Raw genomic sequence first — 22025 nt, 5'->3', positions numbered from 1 at the left:
ATGAATAAAATGGTGCTTTTAAAATTTAGACATAATCTTTAAAGGCAGACTAAACTTAATTTCGTAAAGCATACTGCAGTATTTTAAATATACCACTAAGACCAGTTCTGACTTGTTTTACACTAGTCCATCATAGATTAGCGTTTTTACAATATTTGAAATTCACGGTGTGGTGATGTGATACTGGCGATGTCCAAAGACCTTCGACCTTTGTGACGTCAGATTCCGAGTCGGCCACACCTGCACCATAGGAATTGCTCCAGACGCCATTCCTCCGACTCGGAATCTGACGTCACAAAGGTCAAAGGGCTTTGGACATCGCCAGTATTATATCACCACACCGCGAATTTCAAATGTTGTAAAAGCGCTAATCTATGATGGACTAGTGTAAAACAAGTCAGAACTGGTCTTAGTGGTATATTTAACATACTGCAGTATGCTTTACGAAATTAAGTTTAGCCTGCCTTTAACTGTACAGATAGATTTAAGTTTTTCTTCAGTTTGTCCAATTTGTTTCAGCTTGTATTGTGAGGATGAAACTTTCACCTTCCCCCATTGATGATGTACTGTGTTACCAATTACATGTATCTTCTCCTATTTTTCACAGCTGGAGCAACTACACATATTCCTGTAGTTAACCCAGCAAGACAGCCCAGAATAAGCCGTATTACACGTATCAGAACCCCTAAACGAACAGCACCACCCCCTGCCAGTGCAATGAGCTGCTCCCATACGCCCAATGCAACCAGTGACGAGGAAGAAGAAATGGACTGGTCCAACGTGGCAAATAGGGGTGTTCTGTCTCCTGTTATGCCTCTGTCACCCTTGTCTCCCCTCCCACCAACTCCTGCTCCATGTAGAAGAGATGATAGGGTGAGAGATTTGTGTCATTTTTTCATGTATGTTAAACGAGTCAGAAGGCTGTTTGTATTGTTTGATAACAATTTAAAGACATTTAAGCATATTTACAGCTAAAAATGGTATTTCTAGATTTTCTGCTGAACAGTAGGAGAAACATGTTGATGAAGGTTAGACATCCAAGAAATAAGATATGCCAAATGACAGTAACTCAAGCAACTGCATAGAATTTGGAAACAGATGTTTTAGACAGCATCTGCTGCCTTTCGTAACTACATATTAAGAGAAATATTACAGGAAATTTACTGCTTTATTGTGCTCACAGTAACACAAATACACACTTAGTCTACAAAATGCATCTTTGCTTATTCATTACTTTGCTATATTTCTGTGACTTATATAAGCCAATGTTTTTGCAGTTTTCCTCTTCAAGTGACAGTTCGGATGACAACAGTGACATGGACGATGATGCTGACAGGATCGAAAACGAACTTCTTGGAGGCACACAGACCCTACCATTCTCCAACATGGATTATGACGACGATAAAGTGAATGACCCACCAAAGCTTTCTCCTGTCAAGAACAATAGACCTCCTAGGCCCAACACTCTAAAACAGTCACCAACAGTTAATGTTACCGACGAGAAAGGAAAGACTGAAGTTAAGTGGTCTCCTAGAGATCTTGCTAACAGCTCAAGTCCTCAGAAACTCACGAGGGAAAGAAGCCAAGCGCAAAGTCGTGGTGGCAAAAGAGGACGAGGAAGACCACCTCTGAGGAGAGCAGCAAAAGCTAAGGCTGTTCTAACAGAGGAAAAAACTACACCACCTGTGGAAGCAACCAAAGACTTTTACGAGAATGATTGCCGTTCTTGGTTTGGAGAAATAGAGGATCTAAGTGACAGTGAGTCCGATTCCTCTCCAGAAAAGGAAAAGGAGAGTGAAACAAAGGCTAAAGATGGATTCAAAGATGGTGCTGAGAATTTTGCCTCTCCACCTCGAAAGGCCAGACTGTGTTCTACAGTGGCAATGGCATCAGGACCACAATCAGAGGATGACACAACTGAAGAAGAGAGGAAAACAGGAGTAAAATCACAAGTGCGTATATCTCCACCAAAGACAAGGAAGACAGCAGTAACAACCCCATCTAGGTATCCTTTACGATCACGGTCTCACGACTCCGCTAAAGAAGAGCAAGAACAAAATCGTGAGGTCACTGACATGACAAGAAAGAAAAACAAGTCAGAGTCAGATGCCTGTGACATGCCTAAGGAGAAAAAAGGGAACTCTCCTAGAGCCCAGTATGAACTTAGATCAAGGCATGAAAGCAAGACTGACAAAATAGAGGAAAGAATAGAGGCAGAAGATACTGAGGACAAGACAAATGTCAACAAAAATGATGACACGTTGCAAGAAGAGATGGCAAGAAAAGAGGACAAGAAAGAAAAGAAATCAGTGGACAGCAAAAAGATTAACAACACCTTAAAAGAGGAAGAAACCACCAAACTACAGAGTAAAGAAGAGAACGAAATGCCATCAGGCCTTGACAAAGCATGCAATAGTCATATTGAAAACAAGATCGTAAACTCTGAGTTAAAGATTTCTTCGCCTCACGTGGACCTACCTGCCGCATCATCGGTAAATAAAGAGCCTTCGAACATCATTTCAAAAGCTGAATCAGATCAAGAAGAACAGCCAAGATCTGATTCGCCAGAGTTCAGGAGGCCGCTTACAAGGTCACTGTGTCAGGGCAGCAAGGTCACTCCTGGAGGTCGAAGAGACAGCTCTTCATCAGAGAGGGAGGGGGACGTCTCTCCCAAGAGAGTAACCAGGTTGCAGACCAAGTTGATAAGCCCCATACACGGTCCAAGCTCAAGAACAAGGAGTAGAAGTTCCTCTTCGGAAAAGAGCCTGTCCGATGCGGAGGCAAAGGACAACCCTCCTAAAGTTGGTACACCCAGAAGGTCGACAAGAAAATCAGAAAAGGCAAGTTTGTCATCAGAGAAAAGCACAAACACAAATGCACAGAAAAGTGTAACCAAAAATGTGCAACCAGAAAAATCACCCAAACCCTTGGGAATGAAAGATACATCTGGAGACAGTGTATCAGATAAAGAACTGCTCTCAGCACAAAGAACTGTTACACCTACATTGTACATGGCACCACAGATGGTCATGGAGCAACCCCTTCCAAAAGCTGAATGGCTTAATAACCCTACATGCAAGGTGCCAAAGGATGGAGCTATTTGTAAGAGTCTAAAAGAAATATCTGCATCAAGTATTAGACGAACAATCAACAAAGTTGCTGTTGTTGTGTTGGAGCCATTGGACAAACCATCACAACAGAAGACAGCATCACAAAGCATAGTGTCATCAGGAAAGCAACAAAATGTTGCACATGGTAGAAAACTCTACACGGAAGAAGCTGCTGCTACAAAGAACAAGGTGACTGAAGTTGAGCAGGTTGCAAATACACATGAGCATGAACTTCAAGATCAAGCTAGAAAAGAAGGTAATACAAACGATACAACTAACCAGCGGGTATCCCAAGAGCTTGGAGTAAATGCTGAAGAGCTCTCAGATCAAGGAAGAGAGGAAGCTAGTACAGACAATACAACTAACCAACTGGTACCCCAAGAACTCGGAGTTAGTACAGATGAGCTCTTCGATGAAGCAAGAAAGGAAGACAGTACAAAGGTACCAAACCAGGTACCCAAGGAGCTTAGAGTAAATACAGACAAGCCCCTTGATGAAGCAAAACAAAGCAGTGCAAACGATGGTTCTAGCATCGAGGCACCCAAAGAACAAGAGTTAGCATGTGATGAGGATACTATGGAGGAAGGGGAGCTATCAGAGAGTGAAACTGAAGCCACAAATGGTGTACTGGGTGGTGAAGTAAGTGTACAAGAACACCATGAACATACTGTAGAAGTGTTTATCAGTCAACAGGCTGGGGCAAGTCTCCCTGAGAGAATAAGTCCTCAACTGTCAAACAGGTCCAACCGTAGCAGTTTGTCTACATCCCCAGTTTCCCCCCTCCCACCCTCTCCTTTTGAGTCTTTGGCGCTCTCGCCACTGCCAGTGTCTCCTTTCCTGTTGGAAGCTCCGATTTCCCCATTGCCGCCCTCGCCATGGAGGAGGTCAGCATCCCCTTGTCTATCCCCATCCCAGGAGTTACCCATCTCTCCCCTTCGAGAAACCCCCCTGCCGCCAGTGGTATCACCCTTACAAGTCACCCCTCATGGTGAGGATAGTTTGTCCCGAAACGCTTCTACAAAGGATGCTACATCACCGAATGCAGAAAATCCACACCCCTCTCCATGCGTGTTCCGGTCCGTTGCTCCAAAGGGAGCTGTGCAGGTGAAACCAAAGGCAAACAGAGGCAGGGGTGCAGCAAGGTCTCTTAGCATGGGTGGGAAAGATACCCCCTCTCAAAACACTTGGAACAATTCTACTAAGAAACGAGCCATCCTGTTTGTTCAGAGTGAAAAGACTGCCTGGAGATGTGGTAAGAAAAGTACCGTGGTACAAGAAAAACAGAAGATTGCAAAGGGAAATCCAAGACCTACAACTTTGCTGATTCAGCCCACCAGTAGTCAACAACTGAAAACCAAAGCAGTAAAAACCTCAAATGCAAAGAGTGGTCAAGAGAAAGTAACAGATGTTTTTGATGGGCCATCTTGTTCACAAAATGGCCAGGACATTACGAAAGCAACAACCACCACTCCTGAAGAGAGTTCAAGACACACTCTAAAGCAGACGAAAGAAGAAAGGAAAAATAAAGTGCAGTCCTTAACACTTCAAGACGAGGCAAAGGAAAAACAGACATCAGGGATGCCCAGACTAAAGGAAGTAGATCTTCAAGACAGAATCAAAGAAGGAAAGACAAATGAATCCCAGCAAGTTCATGATAGTGACGTTCCCTTCAACGCTGTCCGAGATGTAGCTGAATCTAAAGATGTTCCTTGTGTTAGTGGAACAAGCAAAAGGAGTCTGGAAGAAGATGTAGAAGATGGGGAGATCACAGATAAAAGTGATGAGGAGGGGACGGAGGGAAGAGCAGTGAAGAAACTCAAGACAGGGCCCACAGACAAACTGACAGCTGACCATGTGCTGCAATACATGAGCAACATGCAAGGGGGAGCTACTTTGACAGGTGCAGTCAACATCATCATGGAGGTAAGTACATACTGTAGATATGGAATTTTTTTGCAGTGGTTTAATGTTCGCAGTTTTGGCAGTGACCTCTTCACCAAAAACTTGAAACCACCACAAAAATGCTTGTTCTGTCGTCTGCATGCCTACTCTCTTGTTTTAACTGCGAACTTAAAACCATCGCAAACACGCCATTTTCTACCCAAAACGGTAATTAAATCCTTGCAAACTTAAATGCATTTACAGTAACTGTAATATATGCAGGTTTCATAGTCTGAAGAGTTTCAGAAATTCATACTTTTCAACGTGGCTACTTGTGGAAAGAGAAAATTTCATTCACCCAAAATGACTACAATGTTAAGACTAGTACTAGTATCTTTGAAGATAATGTATATACATGTCAGCCCCAGGTCAGACATGTTTTAAGGGATTGCATTTGCCCTTGTATGGGGGACTCAAACCTCTGCACCTAAAAGAAACCAACACACTTATCAAGAAAAGTAAGGGTGATCCAGTATGCTTGGGTAAACATGCTAGCCGTTACAAGGCTGCATTGCACTACTAGCTAATGAAAAACTTCAAAAAGCATCATGCTTCGTCCTCCATCTTAGCTTCAGCCGCTTTACCTTACATATATGATGCAATGTGTACCTTCTAAATGCGTCTTTCTACATTTGCAGTACCTACTGCAGAGTGAGGAGGCCAGAGTGGACCTGTTCCCAGCTGTGAAGACCATGTGTGAAACTGGCAGTAAGCTACCGGTCATGACCACAGCCGAGATGGCCATACTGGGCAGGGTCACCTACCTGGTCAAGCTGGTCAAGTGGAAGGGCCTGGTCAACCGAGTAAGCCGCGCCCTCTCGACAGAGATCAGGAGGAATATCGGAAAAGAGGACCTATTGGCAACCTGTAGGCTGTATACAGGGCTGTGTAGGCTAACAGGTAAGTCCTGCACACCCCTATTGTTCATGAACAATGGTACATCCCGGTTATCTGCTGCTATACAAAACTCCACCCCCTGTTCTATTTCGAACACCTCCGTCAAAAACAGCTCTTGACGGACAAAAATGGGTGTTGCCATTAGACTGTCAATAATGCCTATTGACTTCGGCTCAGCTTTTTTGGCTCTGAAACCCTTTCAGAGCGGGCCAAGGAAAAAGGCTATAGACTGCTTAACACATGTCATTTCTGTCTGAAATAGAAGAGGGGGTGCTATTTGTTCGATATGGTGTTCTACAGGATCGGTCTATTGTAGAAAATGTGAAAAAAAATGTTGAACAGAAGAAGTCGAAAGGCTGGTTTCTACTTGAGGTAAAATCACCTGTCTCGCATTTTAGGTTTCCTGCCATTTTTACTCAAGATATTTCTCAGACAATGTTTTAATGATGTTATTTTGTTGTTGTTATTTTCTTCTAGGAAATCTTGAGCCAGTAAGAATTCTCGTCTACGACATTCTCCGAGAAAGGCTGCTCTCCCCAGTGGACAGAATCCTGACCATAGTCTCAGTCTGGCCACTGGTTCTCCAAAGAACTGGCCCCGCCCTGGAAGATGGGCCCATGTCACATGTAATCGAGTTGGTCTTGATGAGTCGAGACATTAAAGAAGACTTGAAGTCGTGCTTCAAGAGTCTGTATCAGTGGAAGGATATGAAGGGCGGAGATGTGAACAGTCTGGCAGAAAGACTTGTGGAGCTTCTACAGAGAAAAGAATCTGCACAACTGTTGACTAACACTGCTAAAGGTAAGACTGTAGTCATAATGGAAATATTGCTTTTGAGTTGAGTTCTGCCAGAAGTTGAAAGTACATGTACCAGCACTTTGCTCCACTTTTTTTAGTTTTTTTTTCCTGTGCCAGTGTAGCAAAAATCAATGTTGTAACCAGCATATCAATTTAAGGACGATGGCTAATTAGCATGATTAAGAGTTATAGAAAAAGACCAAATCTGTGGGACATTCTTTGAGAAAACAATACTTTGGATACATAATTTCTTCTAGCATCGTTCACCCCTTACCAGTAAGTTTTTGAAGTCTGCATAGCCCTTTGTTTAGGATGATTCTACATGTTGCTGCATTTTCCATGTCTAGTGATATTGCATGCATGTTGTCCTACATGCAACATCATGTATTTCTCCTGACTTTTGCAAAGGCTTAGGCATCAAGTCAACTCTCCAGTAAAGTCTTTTGGGACTTCGCAAGATAACAGTTATACAAGCAACTAGATGGATTTTGGAAACCGTCAGATGTTTCAGACAGCATCACTTTCATCGGTGACAACGTCTGGTCGTTTCCAAACTCTGCTTGAGTGATAATTCTTATCTTGTGTTTTGTATTACCTGCATGGATGTCTAATTTTATCAACATATCTTTTTGGACTTTTTCCTCCAGTCAAGTACCCCTGTCTGAACCCCCTAATGTACGAGACAGCCAAAGCCCTGGAGCTGCTGGCCTCTCACCAGGGCTGGCAGTGGACCCATGACTACCTGATACAGACCCTGCTACTGCCAGTTGTACAAAAGTGGCGCGAGAACAAGATCTCACCACGGCCGAGGACGATCAAAAGCACCGTACCTCATGGCACTGTTGTCGCTATCATGCAAGTCATTGGTGAGTTACGCTCTTTCCTATCAACTTCTATTTCTGTTGATAGGTAGTTGTGTACTTGTTAAGTATTGTTTTGGGTTTACTTATCTGTCTCCTTACTCTCTCTTCTTACGTGTGCATGTTTGTTTGTGTGTGTGTCTGTATGTCTGTGTGTGTGCATGTTTCTGTGTTTGCATGTGTCTGTTTCCACATCGAAGTTTCTCGGATTGCTTGCTCTTCGGTTTGAAGTTACATTTCAACTATTTGCATGCTATTATCCACAGCTTAATTTGACTACATTTGATGAAAGTGTGTATAGTCCTTTTGCCTATATCCTCTTTGTCAAGTCAATCGATCAACCCAAATGCATTTTTTTATTGTTTGAAGATGATTCTTATGGTGTGTATGTACTGAGTAACCATTTCTTTTTCAACAATAAGTTAACTCCAAAGGACTTACCGGTACTCTTGTTTCTGAAACAGGTTGTGTCGGGAGGATTGGTCTAGTCGAGGACCAGTCGTCTATAAACCAGCTACAACAGGTCATGATAAAGATGCTGGCAGAAGCAGAGAAGAATCAGAATTCAGGTACAACCTCCTTTTTATTCTCCGTGAATAGTTTCATCTTGTTGGTAAGTCACTGTACACAACCAGGTGTTTTTTTCAAGCCGACATTTCAGTGACCAACTATCATCTTTCTCTGGGCAATGCTGACTGGTACTATTTTGCACTGCAGCTAGGTGTCACTGCTGACAATACTGTTTATAAAACTTTGAGCTTGAAAACTGAAATTGTACGTCACTCTGGCCTTTGTCCTAGAATAGGGCAAAGCTAAAAGGGAAACATGTTCTATAAATAGTATAATTCGGTCATGAAGTTGACTGCCACTGTCAGTTCGTGTAAGTTTTTCCAAGAAACCATTCATCATTATCTGATTTTGGATATCAAACTCAAACTTAGGGGAACATCTTAAAGTTTATGAAATATATTTCATTTAAACAAGGTTTTAGATTTAAACAAATTAAAATTGAAATTAGCATCTGTAGAAAGACAATAATATTATGTCTGTGGTTTTGTTTTGCTGACTGAAAAAATTTCTTCTGCAGTACCATGGGGTATACAGATAGCAGCAGCCTCCTCATTGGTCCAGCTGTCGCCTAGCAACCCCAGCCACGCCCTGAATGCTCTACAATCATGGATGAAGCTTCCAAGGCCTGCACTATGTGTCTGTCCACCCCTACTTCAGCAAAATGTGGAAATCCTTGCAAACCAGTATAGATGAGACTGTTGGACTAGTCCATTTCCCTCAGAGGGGGTTGAATCATCATCTTTAGTCATAACCCATAAAGGCTTGTGAATAATCTTATTTGATAAATAGATGTATATTTGAATAAACTATGACAATGTTTCACTAGCTTCATTGATTAAATATGTACAGTTGATATTAAAAAGAAAATGATACGGCAAGATAATCAAATGCTGTAGGTTGTGGGGAATATTTGCAGCTGTTGAAATATTTGCTGCTCTCACAACATAAGGAAGTTGATAGATCAAACGAACATGATTGGAAAAGCCTGTCGATTTATTAGAAGCATTCATATTTTGTTGACTGTTGATAAAGTAATCATGGAAAGGCAAAGTTTCATTATGAAAGAGCCATGAATTTATTGTTGAAAATGTGAGAAAATTAAGAAGATCTTCGTTGAATGATCATGTGTTAAATGGAGATACGTGTATATGTATTTTCTCTTGGTGCCCTACATCTTTTTGTACTGTTTTTTTTCTCTCTTTGAAATATAGATACACATAAATATGTTCAGTGACCATGTCGTGATTATTATGTATAAAAAATATTGCCTCCTTTGGTCAATAGAAAGCACAGAGACTTGTTACTGGGAGCCAAAACATACTACTTTTCTGTAGAGACACAACTTTCTTTTCCATGGCTGTAGGGGACTGTCTTGGCTAGCAGTTATGATTTTGCCATTGGAGGATCATTAATTTTCTAGCATCGACCCTACATTGAACCGGTCTTGATGTAATGTTGACTTTTATAGCAAGCTTAAAAAAACTTACACAGGTTTCCACCACACTGGCTTTACCACCACCAGTTTACAATGCACAGGTTTCCACCACACAAGTTTATACCACAACCTGAAATTCATATTTTCAGAGAACCATAGTAGAATGAAACTCGTTGTCATCAAGTAATGTAGGAGCTTCCTCACTGAATAGCTTTGAAGAACGGTTGCAGTCAGATATGCGAAGACTAGGTATAACAGACCGTTCGGTGTAATGTGACCAGCTGCTGCCGTGCCGCGTGCCTGCAAAGCTGGTGTCTTACGCCAAATGGCAGTTATACCGGCTGTAGATACAGATACAGATTTTGTTAGAGTAATTTACCTGCCCTGTTTCTTTGACCCACAAATCTTAATTCATATCAAACCTTTGGTTATGGCTAAACAGTCCTATATGAGAATGACAGTCTCTGCATGCCACATAAGGCATATCTGAAAGCTAACTTAGTTCTGTTGGAAAGTTCTTTTCTCTGAATCCACTTTTCTTCTCCACTGCACATCAGCCTAGCTTCTAATTTGAATTTTCACCTTGCAGTGTTTTGTCAGTCATTGGCAATGTGCTCTGGATTCATATCGCAATTATTGTAGTTATTTCATTGTAATTATTTCATTGTAATCACTTGCATTAGAATGCACCACCACACCTAAACCTATCTCATGACCTTTAAAAGTAATTGGGGCACTTTTTAATGGGATGGGCACGCACATGCCACTGCTTTCGCTATTGAAATTGAAGTTAAAGTTGAAATACAAATCTATTGACTTTTAGGGCAGAAATAATGTTGAAACTACTGCGTTTGCCTGTTTTGACAGGACCTATCGTGGGATGGGTCCATTTTTAAATGTAGTTACTAGTTGATAAGCAGCTGGAATGTAGCGAAATCATTGTGAAAATAGGTCATTCATTATAACACAGGTAGATAGACTGTAGAAACTTGCCACTTATTTCTGATGCCCGGGTACTTGAAACCAGCTAGGGTGCTAGAAAGGTCTCTCTTGCAACGTTACTTAATTATAGTTTTACCAGCACGTTCTAAAGTTTATATGAACACGTATAGAGACAAAGTGCAATGATGCCCCACCTACAGTAAGTGACATCTGGTTGTCACTTCCTATTTCAAGACTTAAATGATTTGCCCAACGCATGGCGTGGCCTTAGCAACCGGCCCCCACAGGTGGTACGGCCACTCCATCGCCCCTTCTTGACCCTCTCAACGCTTAATGATCTGTAGATCCTATTTGACTGGTACGTGTGATTGAAGCCGCCATGTTTATTCTATCGGGTCATTCAAAACAGGTGGCCAATGTTGAATTATTTACACAAAAAACTTTCCTTAAGCAGGCTGGATTATTTGACGGTAAGACCAAGCTATTGTGCTGGTAGCGTTTCTTTTTACCAAGAGGTAGATACATTTTGTGTCTGTTAGTTGAGAGGAGAGGTTGATTGTGAGAGGCAGCAAAGGGCACAGATTCCGGACAATGTTGATAGAGAATGGCTGAATTCCACAGCAACAATCAGAAGACGTTGTCATGGCACGATCATCATAAGGTATTTATCAGCGAGGATTCTACGGACATCCGATAAACCAACGTAGTTATCTTTGGAAATTGCGGACGGAGAGAACAACAGAATCGACTTGTTGGACTTTAGATCTCATTCTTCTATATCTCATAGCGCCTTAATTCACTTGCACGATTCGATGCACGGACGTTTGGTACCCGTCAAATCAGCGAAGGAATTCTTTACCTTGACGTCGGTGGGGCCAAGATGACTTGCACATTCTTCGAGTGATATATACCTGAACTTGCCTCGACACTTCACTTCAAAAGCCGTGCACAGAAACCAAGACTTTAAAGCCGACATCGTGAGAAACATACACCTGCATACAACTGAATCTGCCCCCAGGTATTTCTTTGAGGGTTTGAACGCTAATCCGTAAGTTTAAAATCCACGCTACTTCTATGAATTCCACGTTTTCGTAATATATATTGTTCGTTATCGCACAATTTTGGGGACATACCAACTTCTTTTGTAGTTCCATTGTCTACTGGGGTACTTGTTTTCTCGAGGGCTTTGAGGACTCTAAAATTACATGATCAAACTTGTTCACATTCGCCGTACTGTAAGTTTACGACAGAAACTTTGGGCATGTTCGTGGGACAGTCGTGATCGTGTGCGGTACAAAATGCAGTTGTCTTGAAGTTGTGACGGAAAAAAGTTGCTGAAAATCGTTGTAATTGTAGACGGTCAATTCAGCCATAGCCTTGCTCAAAATCCGACGAATATGTAGGTAGATATCAGCAATGCTCAGTTGTAATACTAGTATCATTTCCGGATTCAATCAATCAATCACCGTTATTTAGACTAAGAAATATCTTTGTCGGCCTTAGCCGTTCTTCACAGTGGTTAAATATCTATGTGTTTTCTTTGCCTCCAAATTTAACACTGTAATGTTTACAATCGTTTTGTAGGATTGCGACGCCCGTCTACCCACCAGACACTTACGTGCGACTCTCCTAACAACCAGACTTTACCATGGGCTACCGGGAACTTATCCAAACTCCTCTAAACAGTGGCAAAACAAAGTCGCGATCGTTTCTATGCACTCATCAGTTGGTAGACAGAATCCTCCCTCGTCGTCAGGTGGCAGTTTTCAAAGGGAACTGCAAACCACAAACCCAGGCAAAGAACGCAGTAGAGAAAATAGAAACGAACTTTTCAGATATCGACCGTACCACAAGCAGTAAAGAGGATAAATCTAGCTTCCAAACATCTACAAAAATAACCGTTGAATTAATGAGAGGAACGACAGGCGTTTGTGATGAAGAAGAGAGTAAATATCGTTATAGACATGCCGCAAAAAAAAGTCTAAACGTCTCTCGCAAGTCAACATCAAATCCAGTGACTAGGTCATTAAAACCAGAAAACTTTAGGGGACAGGCACTACCTATAAGTTCTCCAACAACACACAGACAGGCACTAAGGAGTGATAACCACCGTGGGAAGTCTTTGCCTACTATTAGGTCTGCCCCAGCCGCCACCAGAAGCTCTTGGCGGACGCAGTTGCCGCAGTTGTTCGCCTTGTACGAGCAGCAGTTGTGTCCGTCCTACCGCCCGAGTGCCAAACCTCCCCCCGTCCCGGAACCGGTCGTAACTCTGGTGCAAGACAGTTCCTCAGGTAAGATAGAAGAACTTTATAGCACGACAATTGTACACGGTACAATGTTTGGCAACAACTATCAAAACCTGATACAAAATAGAGGTATAGAATAAAACTTGACACTCAAATTACTAATACCATAAGGGCTAGCATAAGTCCTTGATATAGTATTACAATCGAGTAGTGCTGCATACCTAAACTCATGTTCAGGTTCAGGTCCGGATTCAAGTCCAGGGGTTCAGGTTCAGGTCCGGACTTATACCTGAACCCAAGGCATATGAAACATTCCATGTTGACATAAAGTTGACATACAATTTGAAAAATATACATGCAAAATTTATACAAAATGATATACAGTCAGTAGTAAACACAAAAGCTCAGTCATAAACACAAAAACAGTTATGTTTTCGTTTTATTCCAGCGCACATTTCACGATCTATGAAAGGTTTTAGAAGGTTTAGAACAAAAAGGAGAATGAGAGAAACTTTTTTGCAAGTCAGAACTTGGTTCCTGACGTTTAGGTTTTTTTGGACTTGGACCTAAACGTTTTTACAAGTCCAGTGCAGGTCCGGAGTTATCTTGATACACATCGCATCTTATCACCGAGGCCCGTCCGATGTAAGAGAGCACTAACATTAGTTAATTTTCAGGCGAAAAATACACTCGACGATTTGAAATTCGGCGTCTTTCTAGCGATCAACAAATTGAGCTGAAGGTCGTTACACAGTTAAGCTTCTTTCTGGATCTACTTTATTTTCGTTATTGTTTTGTCACTACCTTTACTTTTCGGGGCTAACCGAAAATAGCCCGGTAGCCACGGGGCCAGGTAGGGGTCACGCCCGAAAGGGCCGAAAACAGGCCGGGAACTACCCGGCAGGGCCCCTTAGCATAAGCAAGCGAAAAGGGACAGCGAACAGCAACTACGGACGATGGTACCCATGTTAGGGAGAAGTATGGATTAGAAATAATCTGTATCATTGCCTGTCTATTAAAGTTTAAGGGGTAGTTTCTACGTATAGGCAACGCAAAGTTGTGGTCCAAAATAGAATCGAAATGTTTCATAACTAGCCCTCTTGAAAAGCTAAACCACGAGATATCAAAAGGTAGTTGAATTGTGTACCAGAGTTACTGGTAGTTGATACACACTTTGCATTTAAAATCATAAGATTTAACTACTAGTTTTCCGTGAGTTACTCGGTGTAGTTCAAAACTTATATCCCTGGTGCCTTACCACCTATCTATGATTGCACCATGCTGTCTTTCAGGTTCCCGCCGCATGAGGCGCTACAGCACGGGCAGGCGGATGAGCGTGGCTTCCACAGCAACGTGCTCGGCGTTTGACCAGTCCATCCGGCCGCATCACTCGCACGGCAAGCCCCGGCAGCGAGCGAAGGGAAACCGCCGCCTCTCTCTTGCCGAGGGTAAGAAAGACTTCGACCAGGGTTCCATGGGCACCTGGGCCGTCAGAAGGTTCCTCCGTAGAAGTCTTCCTGACGAAATCCTTGAAGATCACGAAGCGCAAGATGAGACGATTCTCAACAAGTTGCCGTTCGTCACAACTCTTCCAGATTTTCCAAGGTCGTCTAAGAAATTGGCCCGCAGGAATTCCATTACCCTCAAGGACATTGGTACTGAAGTAAAACTCGCAAAAGGAATAAGTGATCATGATTGAAATGTTTTCAGAAATATCTTTAACTCAGATGACTTTACATGGGTGAAAATACACAATGCTTTAAAATTAATGGGAAAAGTTACAAGACAAGAGTCGGATAGACAATGTAATCTAACAGTAGCCTTGCTCTGTCCAGACTTAATTTCTTTATGTCTAAGAAAGTTATAGCCTGGACTGGCCAGCTGTCATTCTTGGTTATGCAGTGCATATGTTACATAACGGTATCTGGTGGAATTTTACTTAAAGCGAGTATGGCAAAACTCGATGTGAGGGAGTGTGTAATTTGTAAAGAGGTAATATAAAGGAGTATAACATTGTAGAAACCATTTTTCCAAGCAGAAGTTTCTGTCATCGGTTGAGTGGCCGCGATTTTTTCATCTACTCCGCTGTGAAGGGAGGGGGCGATATAGACCCCCTACGAAATTTCTGCTTGTAAATTAGTAAAAACCTGTTTTTTCGGTGTATATATATAAAAAAAACGTATCTGTGATTCTGTCGCTGTATTAAGGTCTCAGTTCCTGATTCATTCTGCTACGTGATAGACAATTATAATGTTAAAGGACAACATATCAGTATTGATATCAATAGCTATCCTAACACTTTCATTGCGTTAGACTTCTTTTAAATTAGCTTTCTGGACGGGACCGGCGTTTAATTTTGGGGGAGGCTGATTCACCATTTTCAACATCTCGGTGCCAGTTTCTTGTGCTGGAGAACTATTGTCTGCCGCCCGCTTTTAGTATGCCGACCGACAGCAGGCTTTCTGCGGCAGATAAGATTTCTCCACCAAAAGAACCTGGCCCTAATATTTTGAAAATCATCGCGAATCAGCGCCCCCCCCCCACAAAAAAACGCCAGTCAGAAAACCTGCAAAGGAGGCTACAGTGCTTGACGTATGTAAATTTCTAAACATTATAACCTAATTCTTAATTGACCTGTACTAGTTATCATTTCAGCCTCTTGAATTCAGGAAACTTTAATTAATTGATATTCTTGTCACGTACGCGTCGTCTGACTGGACTCAACAGGCGAGAATACATATTACTCGGCTCGGATCGCCGCTTGGGTGTTGACTTAAACCTAATTGCAAGTTTTTGGGTGGTTAAAAGCAGTACACATTCAATTAAATTCTAAAGACACGTTACGTGATATGAATATTAATACACAACAATTTGACTTTAACATTGCTTTGCCCGTATTACCTTGGTGGCCACTTGTTAAGTTGGTATCTCACCAGACAGCGTCAAATTGACCAAATTTTGAAAGGCCAAATTTAAAGTGGCACGAACCGGCGCAAATCGACGTCAATCGATCCCAATTTGTCGCCTGAAATTGCGCTTATTATGGCAAAATGGCACAAATGGGCGCAAAACGACAGAATGACTGTAAATATCTTTTTGATGAATCTTAATCGTCTTACATGTATTTCTATAATTAATGAGATAATACTATTATTCAATATTTCTAATAAACGTGAACTTCATACTTGTGGCATTTGAAGGTTTCGTGGAGGTTAACATAGTAAGATATAAACCATGCAAATGAGTACATACTTTGCATAATCTCACTTCGCCGGTGTGTTTTTTAAACACCGCTTTTGTTTTTCTCTTTCTTTCAAATCAGTAGCAAAACTGCAATTTCCATTTGAGTTATTTTGTACACGTACCTGCTTTGAAGCCGAAATTGAGAATGTGACATTCTGGGCGCGGCCATTTTGTTTGGAGGGGTCACATATTACTTATGCGTGCGTCACCACAAGGGGAAATCCGCAAAGTTGGCGCAGTCCAGTGCATGAGATATCCGCTTAAAAGTTTCGTCTAACGTCATAAGGATTGTCGAAAAAATTAATAAGCTGCTCGTCTCTGCATTTAGAGTATATATTCGAAAGTTGATCAAAGTCAAACAAATAACAAGCTTAATAGCCACTCAGTATAGGGAATCTTGATCTTTGATCACGGTATATGAAAACACAATTAGCATCAAAGTCCTACAAGTGCTCTCTCGCACGGTTCAGTAGAGGGGTAGAACACTAACGACTGGGAAAGTTCTTGGCACTAGTTGCATCCAGTATAATTGGTGTGTGTCTCTGCCAAAATCAGTTGGTGCGTAAGGTAAACAGTAATTGTACCGGTCCCATAGCCCTTTTGAGGCCGTAGGGGCAGTGGGTTGTTATCAACCGTGTCTAGGGCATGGTATTGGAAGGCGAAGCACACCCCTCTCCTTCTACTGCCTTTTACCTCCCCAACCGAAGTTAGGTACCCATTTTTACACCTGTGTAGAGTGAAGAAAGTCGTGTAAAGTGCCTTTCCCAAGGGTACAACATCGGTGGCTTCATGGGATTCGAATCATGGACCGCTGGGTTCTGCGCAAAACATCCTTCCGTTACGCCACACGACCCTACGTAAGTGGTGCATACCTCTGCCAAAATCTATTGGTGCGTACCTTTGCAAACATCAATTTCCTGCACCCTTGACATATTAATTACGAGTTAAGGAGGACGCGAGTCTTAAAGGAAGTACAGGTGACGGAAGTGATCAGATCAATTCTTAGACGTTTACACAACTGAACAACAAGTTGGCCACATACGCGTCTACGTCGACCACCCTCTCACTTACGAGACGGTGACGTATTGTCTGCCGTGTAGATATAAAATATTTCAAGCCACCCCGTTTCCTGTGCTTTGTTAAAGGAAAACTGGAGCAGCCTAAGGTGCTTTTGAATTCCCTAAATTTATATTCTAAAATAAGATTTCAAGGGAGGCTAGACTTGAAATTGAAAGCCTACTATACTCTGCTAAATATACCCCAAAAGTTCTCACTTGTTTTACGTAAGTCTTTCCCGGCTCTCCCGCCATTTAACTTGCACCGTACTGACGGCTACGTACTCGCCTGATGATTGAATCAATCAATTGTTAGGTCACAAAATGTTACCATTTCCGAACCAAAGTCAATAGGGCTTTTCGATCTGGCTTTCATGTGGATGGATTTCCAGAAATTTTCCGACGAATTCGAGGAAATCAACAACTTACTGAGATTAGAATAAGTTGCTTACGTCGTGATTTGATTGGCACTCTGTTCTGCCTCTCCCGTCTGGTAAAGCTGATTAAAAGTGCTGTAATGGACAGGTCTGGAAGGTTTGTACTTTGCGCATGCGCTGTCCTTTCCATACGGGAACGGGAAATCGGCCCGCCTGTTTCTTCGCTCGGCGTCCGTTTTCGTTTGTCTTGACTCGGCGTTTCTTTCCGCGATATGTCTGTAGTTTAGTTTTCTTAATTTTGAGAATCAGCTTTTCTGTCATCTGAAGATAGCTTGTATCCACACATTGTCATTTCTTTCCTTATCTTCGTCGTGTTCAGTTCAACGAGTTTTCGTCAACACACGTTCCGTTGCCAACAGAGGTAGGAGACGCGGCATCGACTGCAAAACCCAATCGCAGCTTTTTCCTAATACTACTGTTCATCACTTGTTGCTTGCGGAAGGAGTGTCGTTTCTCCAAGCCTTTCTCTAAGGTATGTACTAGGATTTTTTGGCGATGACATATTTTTCAGGCATTTCAGGAGGTACCAGAAATGAAAAATGCTGTTTAATCGTGATTTATGCTGATGTTTCCCGATTTCTTCCCACCGCTGGCGTTTTACGGATGAAAGCATATCCCCTTGACAATTCTCGGTTTCATCTACCAAACACTGTACGTACGAAAGCATATCGAGGCGACTTCAAAACGGTGATGATTTTCTTAATATGCTTTATGAATTAAAGCATTTCCGCCCGAATATAAGTGAAGAGACATTTTAAAACTGAAGCTGAGAACATTAGTGCATACAGATCATCCGTACAGATATCGACATTGGGAGACTGACCGTGACGACCTTTTTAGTCTATCTAATATTTCCACAATTTCCAACATGACCACAGGTCGAAGAGGTTTGTACCATGCACGTGTGAACTTGCCATTAAATTTTGGGTTGCTGGTGGATTGAAACTTAACGATGCGGGCAAAGGCGGATGTACTACATGTAGTGCATTTATTATTTTTGCAATTCACAATGATAACGGAAGGTTGAAGAGTTCTGTGTCATACTCATATTCATAGAGAGAAGGGTACGGTTTGCAGGACACAGCTACAGAAACAAAGCAGAACTTGTAAGCGAAGTCCTGCTCTGGGCACCAACTCATATGGGCACTCCTGTGTCGGGCGACCCCGACGGACCTACATAGACCAACTTGCAGGAGATGTGGGGGTGAGGTCTGAAGATCTAGACCAAATAATGGTGGACCGTGACGCCTGGAGGGAGAGAGCAGTCCTAGTCCGGGCAAGCTGCCCGATATGATGATGATGATGATGTGTCATACTATCGACGTGTCTTTGAATTTTGGGGTGCTGGTGCATTGAAAAGTGACAATGCTAACAAAGGTTAATGCACTTATTGCTAGTTGCCGATGGCTACGTACTTCTTTGTTTGCCGCTGGTAGTAACATAAGATTAAAGAGCTCGAGGATTGTTTCACAGTTTGGACGTGTGAACTTCTAATTGGATGGCCTTTGGCGTGAAACGTGAGAACGCTGACAACTGCTGATGTTATTTTTGCTGCCGATGGCTATTTCTTTGTATCCACTGGCATCAGAACCCTGACATCGCCACAGCCGTTTATGAGGTCCATGGTCATAAGTCCAGAATCCGAGCCATGTCTGTCAGCACATGAGGACAGTCCGAAGAGTTCCCCATAAATGCCTAGGTCGCACCGGAGCCACATTCAGGTGGGGGCGGGTCGTTCCTCATCTGTCACCGGGAGGGTTCCAACGTTGCTGCCGATGGTTACTTCTTTGTATCGACTGCCAACAAGACCCTGTACAAATCTAGCCTCCGTTGCAGTCCTTCCCACTAGCGATTTTTCAGGTTCTTGGGGATACGGCCCACCAAGAACATGACAAATTGCAAGTGGGAAGGACTGCAACGGAGGCTCGTACGAATCCACTCACTCCCAGTAACAGTTAGTACACGGATAGCGACAATGATCATCCGTACAGCTTTCAAAAATGGAGGACTGCCCATGACGACCGTTTAGTACATCTAGTATTTCCACAATTCCCAACATGACCACACGTAGTAGAGATTTGTGTCATAAATTGGACATGTAAACTTTTAATTCGATGGCTGTTGGCATGAAACGTGAGCACGCCGACAAATGCGGGTGTTATTGTTACTGCCGAAGGCTATTTTTTTTGTACCCACTGGCAGCAAAAACCTTTGCGAATCCTCCCACATGTTCTATTTAAGCAACAGTTTAGACGTTTGAATCTAATCTGTTTTGTTCTTTTCTTAGACCGGTAAGATCATTATGTGACCACCTGCTGGTAGCTTGGTACTGTGAATTTTTCAATCGGTCCAAAAACCGGTCCACTGATTTGTTCTTGCAAGAAATACCGTTTGTACCGATACCGGTTTTGAACGGTATACCGGTACCGGTACCCACCCTTAATTTTCGTGATTCTCAACTTGACCACAGGTTGAAGAGGTTTGTGTCAAACCATGGACGTGTAAATTTCTCATTAAATTTTGGGTGGCTGGAGGATTGAAATCTAAGAATACTGATAAAGGCGAATGTATTTGCTAGCTGTCGATGCCTACTTTTTTTTTATCCACCGGAGGCCAAAACCCTTTGCGAATCCACCCGGGCCACTTAGCTGGTTCTATACAAGGGACGATTCATAACTGATGTTGAGAACACGAGAAGCTACGAATCATCTTTACCACTTTCAAAATTGGAAGACTGCCCGTGAATACCTTTTTAGTACATCTAATATGTCTAAATGTTCAAACATGACCCTAGGTCGAAGAGCTTTGTGCCATTATATAGACGTGTAGACTTGACTTGTCATTGAACAGGAAGCTGAGAGCACGACGAATGGCTACAAACCATTCGCACAGCTATCAAAATTGGGACGCTGCCAGTGATGCCCTCTTAGTGTAGTATGTAATATTTTCACAATTTCAAACATGACCCCCGGGCGAAGAGGTTTGTGGCATGATATAGACGTGTAAACTTGACGTTGCATTGAACATGAAGCTTAGAGCACGAGGAATGGCTACAAACCAACCATGCATTCTTACAGCTTTTAAAATTGGGAGACTGCCCGTGACGACCTTTTAGTCTGGTATCTAATATTTCCACAATTTCAAAGATGACCCCCGGTCGAAAAAGTTTGTGCCATGATACAAACGTCTAGACTTGTCGTTGAATTTTGGGTGGCTGGTGGATTGAATATTGAGAATGCTGACAAAGGCGATTGTACTACTGCCGATGGCTACGTCTGTGTATCCACTGGCAGTCAAAACCATTTGCGAATCCACCCACTTGTTCTAAACAAGTGAGAATTCAAAACTGAAGCTGACAACATGAGTGAATACAAATCATTCGTACAGCTTTCAAAATTGGGCGACTGGCCATGACGACCTTACAGTCTACCTAATATTTCCACAAGTTTCAAACATGACCTCAGGTCGCAGAGTTTGGTCTCATTTCAGCTCGAGCAGCTTATCGATCTTAACTTCAAGAGCGGTGGATTACTGAGAGGCAGTCCTCCGAGACTTGTGCAATATACAGGTGTGCTGAAGCCTCAGGATGGGATGCCTTTACACATAGTAAGCAGTGTGATACAATGAGATCGGGAAGGTAGATTCAGCATGTAAAAGATCCGGGTTAATTACGAGAGGCTTAGTTCACCGTGAAATACCCTCCGGCTGCAACTTAAGTACAGCAAAGATTAGGAAGATTACTGGTCTGAAAGTACAGCGTAATAGCGACTTTCAACTGCGAAATGAGCCTAACGTTCTTATAGATAGGAACATACCATGAAAAAGTGATATTCGTCTTCAATTAGCTCTGGACGAAATGGACAACCCCTCTAGCTCTGGTCGATAGAAATCTTTTTGCATCCCCGGTTTCTGTTCTTTATTTGTGACAACTAATTCTGAGTTTACAATCATCTTGACATCATTACTTAAGCAGTTGCTTTGATATAGATTCAAACCAGGATATTAAAAGTACTTTTAACACGATAGTCACTGTAAAAATAAAGGTATACTAGAAAATTATTAGCACATTGGCTTAGTGTGTTACGATCAAAAACATTATCACGTTAGAAGTTGATTGTTTCTTTGTTTAGGATATTCATTAATAACATATGTCGTAGTTACTGTACGTTACTGGAGCCCTATAATTTATACATCCATAAATACATAGATACAATTACAGACTTACACATAGTTCTACGTCTACCTTCATCAATCTTAAAGGAAAAAAAACGAATTGAGGTTACACAATTACATAGCAAACGCACCGTTGAAAACTAAAGATAATATCAAAGTTACCAGGGAGCTTTCAAGGTGTTCTAGATAAAAATAATTTTCACTAGGAGGGTTTTTCTCCACTATTGAAGAATTATCAAGGTAGGCCTATGATTTACTCTGTATATGCTTCGCCGCAGCATAGAGGCCATGTCAGGTGAAGGGTAAGCAGCTTTGTAC

General features: G+C 42.2%; 2 protein-coding genes across 2 annotated transcripts; both read left to right on the top strand.

The window, feature by feature from the left end:
• The first annotated feature begins 611 nt into the window (after positions 1-611).
• LOC136423361 (microtubule-associated protein futsch-like) lies at positions 612-9402 on the top strand. The gene is made up of 7 exons (XM_066411496.1): positions 612-873; positions 1278-5033; positions 5690-5951; positions 6426-6749; positions 7394-7612; positions 8071-8175; positions 8694-9402. Exons 1-7 carry the CDS (start codon positions 718-720, stop codon positions 8867-8869), a joined length of 4998 nt encoding a protein of 1665 aa, XP_066267593.1. The 5' UTR covers positions 612-717; the 3' UTR covers positions 8870-9402.
• A 2739-nt stretch (positions 9403-12141) lies between these two features.
• Positions 12142-14971, top strand: LOC136423236 (uncharacterized). Its single transcript, XM_066411341.1, has 2 exons — positions 12142-12844; positions 14092-14971. The coding sequence occupies exons 1-2, from the start codon at positions 12202-12204 to the stop codon at positions 14496-14498; spliced, it is 1050 nt and encodes a 349-aa protein (XP_066267438.1). The 5' UTR covers positions 12142-12201; the 3' UTR covers positions 14499-14971.
• The last annotated feature ends 7054 nt before the right edge of the window (positions 14972-22025 follow it).

This window comes from Branchiostoma lanceolatum, chromosome 17 (genome assembly GCF_035083965.1).
Source record: "Branchiostoma lanceolatum isolate klBraLanc5 chromosome 17, klBraLanc5.hap2, whole genome shotgun sequence".
Taxonomy (NCBI): Eukaryota; Metazoa; Chordata; class Leptocardii; order Amphioxiformes; family Branchiostomatidae; genus Branchiostoma; species Branchiostoma lanceolatum.
The sequence above is the reverse complement of the archived record's forward strand: the minus strand, read 5'-3'. Positions and strand labels throughout refer to the sequence as shown.